This window comes from Sceloporus occidentalis, unplaced genomic scaffold, assembly GCF_023333645.1.
Source record: "Sceloporus occidentalis isolate IW3139 unplaced genomic scaffold, rSceOcc1.0.p SCAF_7, whole genome shotgun sequence".
In the NCBI taxonomy this organism is placed as follows: domain Eukaryota; kingdom Metazoa; phylum Chordata; class Lepidosauria; order Squamata; family Phrynosomatidae; genus Sceloporus; species Sceloporus occidentalis.
In genome coordinates, this window is record NW_028316987.1 from 19,815,482 (window position 1) to 19,824,589 (window position 9,108).

Genomic DNA, 9,108 nt, shown 5'->3' on the forward strand with positions numbered 1-9,108 from the left:
GTAATACAAGTAAGAAAAGAAGAGCATGGGCACAAATGGCCATAGTCAAGACAGAAGGGAACTGTATCCAAAATATCCAGATAGCCTGACACAAGTACAAAACTGTTCAGCATTTAAATACACTCCCTTTACCATAACTCTCCTCTTTTCTAGAAGTGAATTCTCCCCCGCATGCAGCACATTTGATTACTACATCAGTTCTGATATAAAATGAAATTAGTACCAACTTGTTTCCACCTTAACCATGCTTTGGCTAAGCCTGGCTAAGAAGAAAACCTGGTAAGCATTACTTATCAAAGAAACAACCAACCATGCTTGAGACCAGTGATGGCTACTGGCACCAATGTCACTGGAGAGGAAAATCCAGTTTGAGTTTTAGTATGTACTCTCAGTGGTGAACTCTGTTCCCCAAACAGGTTCTGACCTTTGGATAGCTCTCTTAAATTCTGGACTAAAACCTGGAACAGATTAATTGGCTCATTGACATCAGAGTTGTGAGCTAGTACTGGTTAAGGCCAGTGGAGAATTTCATTCCAAAGAGAGGTGCTGTGGGGAGGGATCCTATTGCCTGCCCCCAGTCTTTTAAGCCTTACAAGAATGCATGCCTTTGCTCCAACCCATGGCACAATTCATACACGCAGGTACCTGATATCATGGATACAATTGCCAAAGCCATGTGAGGAGTCCAAAATTTCAAAGCAAATGGAATTTAGTAGCAAGCAGCCAGCCACAAAGTTCCCTGTATGCATTAACCAGCACAAACTGAAATGGTGTAATTAATGGGAATGTTTTGCTAGAGCTACTTTGTAGTTTTCTATTCCTGCCCATTTCCAGCCCTGACTGCTTTCAAAGAAGATGACAGAAGTTAAAGAATTCCACCCATTTCTTATTCAATGTAGAGAAGAAATTAATAGAGAGAACTATTCAGAACAACTTCCATGAAAGTTTCCACCCCTCAAAATATGCATGGCTACAGTACCTGTCACTGACATATAACTGCCAACTGTTCCAGACCATGCAGAATTGCCTTAGGGGCTTTTACAGTAAAGTAGCTTGCTAACATGATAGACTGAGGGGAAAGCAATGCAGCCACAGAAACCAGGAAAAGTCCAGCCAAAGCCTCACCTTGAGAAGCTTAATTTCCCTCATGGCAATTTTTTTAACCATCTTATCATCCTCACTTTCCAAAAATTTCTTGATGGCAACCACCCTGCCGTTTTCCTTGTTCCTGCACTTCATCACCATTCCATAGCTTCCTTCACCCACAAGGCCAAGGATTTCATACTTTTCCATTTGAATACAAAGAGATGGGTCCCCAGGCTGTAAGATATAAAGCATGTACAGTATAGCCATTTGTATTATGAAGCCATTTGTTACCCTGTAAACAACATATACATCCAAACAGTGGTTGACTCATTCTTTATAATGAGATCATTCAGTTTGCTACAATGGTCAAAGATATAAATTAACATTTCAAAGCAGTCATTATAGGGCAGCAAGATTTTTGCTAGGATGTACACTGGCTTGACTCATATAAAGTACTTCAAAAATTCAGTCACCTAGCTGCCGGTGGCAACCAGAAATGTATAATCTGCCACGGGATAAATCAGTATCACAAGAAGTTAGAAATTTGCCTTCTTTAAAACGGCAACAGGTTATGGTATACTGGTTTGAAGGAGAAGGGGTTGCAATAAGAAATCTATGAACCCTTAAAACAATCCTTGTCATTCAGTAAATACCAAAATGTACACATTCCCTCTTTTGAACAACAATGAGACAGTCAAGCCTTGTTGGCTAATAGAAATAATGGTTTACTATCAATATCAACTTAACTTTGGGAACCCCTTGCACAAGTGGCTTGCAAGGCAAATAATGGAGCAGAAAAACTGAATGTTTCTAAAGAAAGAGAAAGACTTAAAATGACATACATAATATTACACATTCATCCTTCTTTACTTTTTGAGTGCAAGTGTGAATTGTTCAAATCTTCAAGAAATGAGGACAGATAAGTACTATACCTTGATAAAATCACAAGCACTAACCAATAAGCATCACTAACCAATAAGCATCAATCACAGCTGACTTTTCCTTGATAGAATGGAAACTTCTGGAAATATTTGTTGGAGAGCTCATTCCATGATAGAAAAATTGTGTGTGTGTCTGTGGATAAGAAATGGTTCTCAGAATATTTCCACTACACTTAAAATAGGGCGTCTGTCTTTACCCATACACAGTTTCATTTCTGAATACCAACACTTGATTTGAATCTTCCATACATTTGCAGGAAAGGGTGGGAAATTACTTGGTTTTTAAAAAGATAATTAAAAGCACGATTTTAAAGATGTACAGTGGACTCTTGTTATATGCTGGGGTTTGGTTCCGAGATCCCCCGTTTATAACAAAATCCGTGGATGCTCAAGTCCCATTAAATATAATGACATAGCAAAATGGTGTCCCTTATAAAAACTGGAAAATCAAGGTTTGATATTTGAAATTTATACTTTTTTGAACATTTTCAAACCGTGGATGCTTGAATCCGTGTATAAAAAAATCAGTGTATAAGAAGGGTCAACTGTATACAACTCTTTCTTGTTTCAGCTTTTCTCCCTCAGAAGTACTTGTACAAGATATAAGCTGAAAGTATTGATGTCTCATAAAATCATCTTCATCTTGTTATTTTTGAACAACAAAAGTTAATATTCAAATAATTTGTTAGAAATTTGAGAGAAATGTTACCTGCCCATAATCATTTTCCAAGGATCAAATATTATGTTACCTGTCTATATGGTGCCAGTTTATGTTGTGAAAACATTGTGTCAATAAAACAGAAGCACATTTAGATGAATTGCTGGATAGACTTTCTAGCAGTTCGAAAGACAGAATAAAAAATAGACCCAAGGTTTTAAATGTCTGATCTATTCAATTTAATACAACACCCGATGCGAAATCTAAAATAAAAATATCAGTTGGGCAAAATAATAATCTGCAATTGTGGCCTCAAAGTAGGTTACCATTTCATAGTAGTTGATTCCTTCTACTTTAAGAATAAAACTCATCCCTAATGCTTTGGGGGATCAAGAAATTGCATAGTATAGGTGAGATATGACATGTTACTATGATGGATATTTTTTATCCTGTTATTTAGCATCTCCCTTAAAGAGAACACACCTTTTCTAATTCAACTGTGTCTTTTCTCTTTGGCTTGTTACAGACAGCCAAAATAAAGCTGCTTCGAGTCACTTTGGAGGTATGGTATTTCAATGATGCATGAGTCCTAAGAGTCTGGAAACTTCACCAAAGCTGCACTCCAGTGCTTAGGACTGGAGCGTGGCTTTGGTGCGGCCTTTGGACTCTTAGGACCCATGTATCATTGAAATACCATACCTCCAAAGTGACTCGAAGCAGCTTTATTTTGGCTGTCTGTAACAGGCCATTGTATCTTAAGAGGCCAAATATATTTGATGGTGCCTACTGAGACTGGGGAGAAAAGTAAACATACTACGGCCTGTTACAGAGTGCCAAAATAAAGCTGCTTCGGGTCTCTTTGGAGGTATGCTATTTAAATGATGCATGCATCCTAAGAATCCGGAAGCTGCACCAAAGCTGCCCTCCAGTGCTTAGGAATGGAGTGTGGCTTTGGCGCGACTTCCGGACTCTTAGGACACATGCATCATTTAAATAGCATACCTCCAAAGAGACCAGAAGCAGCTTTATTTTGGCAGTCTGTAACAGGCCTACATTTCCTACTGTGTAAGAACAGGATTCAGAGGAATGGAATTCAGTGGTTTGAATCCAGACTCAGCCATGCTTACAACAGAGTAAAATCAATGGTACTTAGCATTGTAATTTCAATGCATCTGTTCTAAGCATGAAACAACCAGTCTTTCACATTTAGGAAGCACATGTTTTTGATATTTTGCAGCCATTACTATTTCTTCTGATATCAGTGCATATTTTATTTTGTTTTGGTTTACATTTATACCCCACATTTTATGGTAATCCAGTCTCAAAACAATTCACAAATAAAAATACACCATGACAAAAAATCCAAAGTAATAAAATCATACACAGTATCATAAAAACTGTATCAGCAGATAACAGACTAGAAATCTGTTCATACTGGAAATGCGTACTTACTGTGAGGACAGTAAAGCAGTAAGTAAATCTGAGGAAAAGCTTAGAACTAAGCAGGAACACAGTTGCATCTCAGATCTCTTTTACCACTCATATTCTATGACACAGCTCACTTGTATTAGCTCCTTGCAGCAGTTCATCTGAAAATCCTTAGTTTAAAAACAAAGCACAAAAATATTTAGATTGACTTCTATTTTCACTCCCGCCAGTACCCTTAAGAGTATGTATAAATACGAAACTATTAAAATGATAAGAAAAATACAATCAAATATTTTCAAAACATCCGGCAAAACATCCATCAAGGTGACAGATATCTTCTGGGGGAGAGTATTAAAATCCATGCCTCTGGATTGAAAAACACCCTGATGGTATTAAAAGATAATCTTCACACTAACAAAGTTGTATTGGAAGCCGATGATTCTTGAGGATCTTCACAGGAAGGGTAAATGAGAAAGGAGAAGTATCCCATTTAGTCCATTTAAGGCTTTCAAAATCAAACTCAGCACCTTGGATTTTGCATGAAAAAACAAACAAACAGTAATGTTAATAAATAAGGCACATTATACAAGCCAAGTTTCCAATAAAAGCAACAAGGTCTGCCCTTTTTGACAAGAAATTCCCAGACAAAACCAGCCACAGGTGGAAAAGCATATTCCCAGTCCCAGCCATAGAAATGCCAGAATAATGCCATGACCAGGAACTTTTCCCAAGCTGTAAATGGTGTCTCTATTCCACAGATCCAGACCAGCAGATGAATCCTCTTTCTCCAGGCCTATCAGCAATGCAATACAGCCTTGAGTCCTATACTGCGAGAAAAGTGGGATATAAATTAAACAAACAAACCTTGCCTGTATTTAAAGACATCACTGTGTTAGTCTGGAAAACCAGTATGCAAAGAGATCTTGTACCACCTTTGAGGCTAACTGAAAGAAACAAACTGGTAGCATGAGTTTCCATAGTCTTGAGCCTACCTTCTCAGATGCATGTTACGTTTCTTGTACTGACTTATTTGATCTGAGACAAGAGATTTACAGAGGACCTGGCCACGCACAGCAGAACAGAACTACGTAGCACAATAAAACTACAATCTCCTGAGAGTCTGACTCAGTAATTGCGTATAGGTAAGGGTTAGGCGAAGTGAGGCCTTCCAGATGTTGCTGGACTGCAGCTCCCAGCGTTGACTATTGCTGCAGAAGATGGCTGGGACTGGCAGTCCAAAAACATCAGGAGTGTTGCAGGATCCCATAGACCAGTGGTTCCCCAAACTGTGCTCTTTACGGGATTTTGGACTTCAGGTCCCACAATCCCAGACTATTGGCCGGCCAACCATTGGCTTCTGGGAGCGGAAGTCCAAAATCTCTTAAAGGGCACAGTTTGGGGACCACTGCCCTAGACAAAAAGCAGGCACTGCCCTGCATCCGACTGTCAATCCCAACTGAAGGAGACTCATTCAAGCAATGGGGTTCTCCTAAATGCAGGCTTGCCATCCAGATTCACTGGGCCTATTCTAGTAAGAGAAAACCAGGACTACGATTCTGGGTTCGATTCCCAGCTCAGCCATGAAATCCGCTGGGCAATTTTGGGCAAGTCACACGCTCTCAGCCTCAGGGGAAGGCAATGGCAAACGTCCTCTGAACAAATCTTGCCAAGGAAACCCTATCATAGGTTCACCTTAGGGTCGCTATAAGTCTGAAATGACTTGAAGGCGCACAACAACAACAATTGTAGTTATGACTGCTTGCCATTTGCTGAGTCCTAACCGCAAAGTGGGACAAGGCACCACAAAATGTACGACATTCAAGAAAAATGGAAGATATGACCAACCAATGGCTAAAAAAACCACTCCTATAAATATAAACCCATCCTTAGTCATGCTCAAAATGGAGGACATTTTGGAATTCCTCCTGGACAGAAAATACAAGCCAAAAACACTCTTCTCAATATAAATCAATGTTCCTTAATCCTGCTCAAAATGGAGGACATTTTGGTATTCCCCCTGGACAGAAAATACAAGCCAAAAACACGCCTATGAATATAACTTTAGGCTTCTTGGTCATGCTCAAAATGGAGGACATTTTGGTATTCCCCCTGGACAGAAAATACAAGCCAAAAACACGCCTATGAATATAACTTTAGGCTTCTTGGTCATGCTCAAAATGGAGGACATTTTGGTATTCCCCCTGGACAGAAAATACAAGCCAAAAACACGCCTATGAATATAACTTTAGGCTTCTTGGTCATGCTCAAAATGGAGGACATTTTGGTATTCCCCCTGGACAGAAAATACAAGCCAAAAACACGCCTATGAATATAACTTTAGGCTTCTTGGTCATGCTCAAAATGGAGGACATTTTGCAACTCCTCCTTGACAAAAACTAAAAACACTCCTATAAGTAAAAACCTATGCTCCTTAGTGATGCTGAAAAGGTAGGACCATTTTGGCATTCCTCCTGGACAGAAAACAACAGTTAAAAGTATCCCTATAAATACAAGTCCATGCTCCTTAGTGATGCCCAGAATGTTTTTAGTCATGCTGAAAATGGAGGACCATTTTGGCATTAAAGCCTAAAAACACTCCTCTCAATACAAACCCATGCTCCTTAGTCATGCTCAAAAAGGATGGTATTTTGGCACTTCCCCCTGGACAGAAAATACAAGCCAAAAAAACACCACTCCCATCAATACAAATCCATGCTTCTTAGTCATGCTCAAAATGGAGGACATTGTGGCATTCCCCCCCCTGGACAGAAAACAAAAGCAAAAAAACACCCCTGTAAATAAAAGTCCATGCTCTTTTAGTGATGCCCAAAATGGAGGGCGTTTTGGAATGCCTCCTGGAGGCCATGTCCTGGAAAAGGAGGACCTGTTTCTACAGTGGAGGTGGCAGTGAATGGTAGCTCCCCTTGCTCTCCTAACCTCCTTTAACCCGAAAGAAAGGGGAGTGGGGACCCAAGTCAACTCCCTTTGGCCTCCCCCCCCCCCCAGTACCTCACACCTGGCTCAGGTGCAGCCCTGCCTTGCTCACCTGTCCTGCAGCCTCCTGTATCCTCTGCTCAGGTGCAAAAGATGGAAGGCGGCGCCAGCTGGAGCCAAGCAGAGGGAATGGAACGTCAAGACCCAGGCGGTTGCCATGGCAACGCGGCCTGGCCTACTGCTTTGTCCCGCTTGCCTAAAGTAGTAGGCCTCAACCTGGTCCTTAGAGGAGGAAGGCCTCACAAATGGGCCCCTCCAAATGAGAATGACACTGAGGGAATGGAATTAGTCATACAGATTGGGGAGTTTAGCAGACCAGGGACATTGGAAGTATATAATCCAATGTAGGGTTGCCATGATTCTCTACTATAAAGCAGGACAAAGTGTAGGACAAAATTTAGCCCAAAATGTAGGACAGTTGCAGGATAAACTTTAGCCCAAAATGTAGGACAGTTGCAGGATAAAATTTAGCCCAACAATCTAAGACATTTAAGAAAAATAGAGGAGTTTAAATTTCCTATTTTGGGCTAAATTTTGTCCTGCAATTGTAGGGATAAAATGTAGGACAAAATTTAGACCAAAGTGTAGGATAATTGTAGGATACAATTTAGACCAAAATGTAGGACATTTAAGCTCCTCCGTTTTTCTTAAATGTCCTACATTTTGGGCTACATTTTGTCCTGCAATTGTAAGGATAAAATGTAGGACACATTTTAGACCAAAGTGTAGGACAATTGTAGGGTACAATTTAGCCCAAAATGTAGGACATTTAAGGTCCTCTGTTTTTCTTAAATATCCTACATTTTGGGCTAAATTTTGTCCTGCAATTGTAGGACAAAATTTAGACCAAAGTGTAGGACAATTGTAAGATACAATTTAGCCCAAACTGTAGCACATTTAAGGTCCTCCATTTTTTCTTAAATGTCCTACATTTGGGGCTAAATTTTATCCTGCAATTGTCCTACATTTTGGTCTAAATTTTGTCCTACATTTTGCCCCGGTTTATAGTAAAGAATTATGGCAACCCTAAAATGGCAACCCGAACGCAATAATGGGGTTTAACATTATTGCGTGATAGACTACCACACACAATTTTGGGCAATGGGAAGTCAGTCCGAACACAATCATGGGGTTTCATGTTATTGTGTGATAGACTACCACACGCAATTTTGGGCAGTGGCAAACTAGTTTTGGGCAATGGGAAGTCAGTTTGAACGCAATTCGGATTCACGTAAATTTGCTGAACTAGCGAATTCATGTGAATGCGTTTTGGCCCCACTTTGTTTTCATTCGAAATTAAGAGAAAATCCTCCCGTGTGATAAACTCCAGAGATAGAAATTGCAGTAGAAACTATGGTCCAAAAACACACTGCAGAAATAATACCCAGTTTGAGACCGCTTTAACTGCCCTGGCTCAGTGCTAGGGAATCCTGGGAACTGTATTTTATTGTGGCACTGATAGAGAAGGCTAAATTTTTCCCACACTACAGTTCCTAGAATTCCCTAGCCTTGAGTCAGGGGCTGTTACAAGCAGACTGGGTTATTTCTGCTGCAGTGTGTTTTTGGGACCATCGTTTGTATTTTTCACGTTATATTTCGTTCCGCAAATACTACTGTTATGCAAGAGATTGAACAGCATTTCATCAGTCAGCAGTCCTTTTAAAAATACAATACATAGAATCCTAGAGTTGGAAGAGACCACAAGGGCCATCCAGTCCAACCCCATTCTGCCATGCAGGAAATCACAATCAAAACATCCCCGACAGATGGCCATCCAGCCTCTGTTTGAGGACCTCTAAAACAAAAAATGTTTGCAACAAACATGAACAAGCTTGTGTCAGGTTGTCAGGCTCAACTGCTGGAAATGTTTGTTTTGCCAACATGTCTAATTCTAAACAATGTAAGCCGCTCGTGATAGCCTTTTTGGCTGAAGAGCGGGGTATAAATAAACACTTTAAAAAACAGGATTAGATTTTTAAAACTTTTAAAAATCCACATTTT

At 40.1% G+C, this 9,108-nt stretch overlaps 1 protein-coding gene across 3 annotated transcripts in view; it reads right to left on the reverse strand.

The window, feature by feature from the left end:
* The window catches only part of CDKL2 (cyclin dependent kinase like 2), a 28,406-nt gene extending 21,159 nt beyond the window's left edge, over positions 1–7,247 (reverse strand). For 2 of the 3 annotated variants that reach the window (XM_089532285.1, XM_089532283.1), the window contains exons 1-3: positions 7,160–7,247; positions 4,138–4,283; positions 1,126–1,320 (exon numbers count right to left, since the gene is read on the reverse strand). In XM_089532285.1, coding sequence (XP_089388411.1) covers positions 1,126–1,293 — 168 coding nt within the window. In that variant the 5' untranslated portion in view covers positions 1,294–1,320; positions 4,138–4,283; positions 7,160–7,247. Of the gene's footprint in view, positions 1–1,125; positions 1,321–4,137; positions 4,360–7,159 lie in introns of those variants that run through there. The other variant, XM_089532284.1, reaches the window with a different exon arrangement.
* Between the last annotated feature and the right edge of the window lie 1,861 nt (positions 7,248–9,108).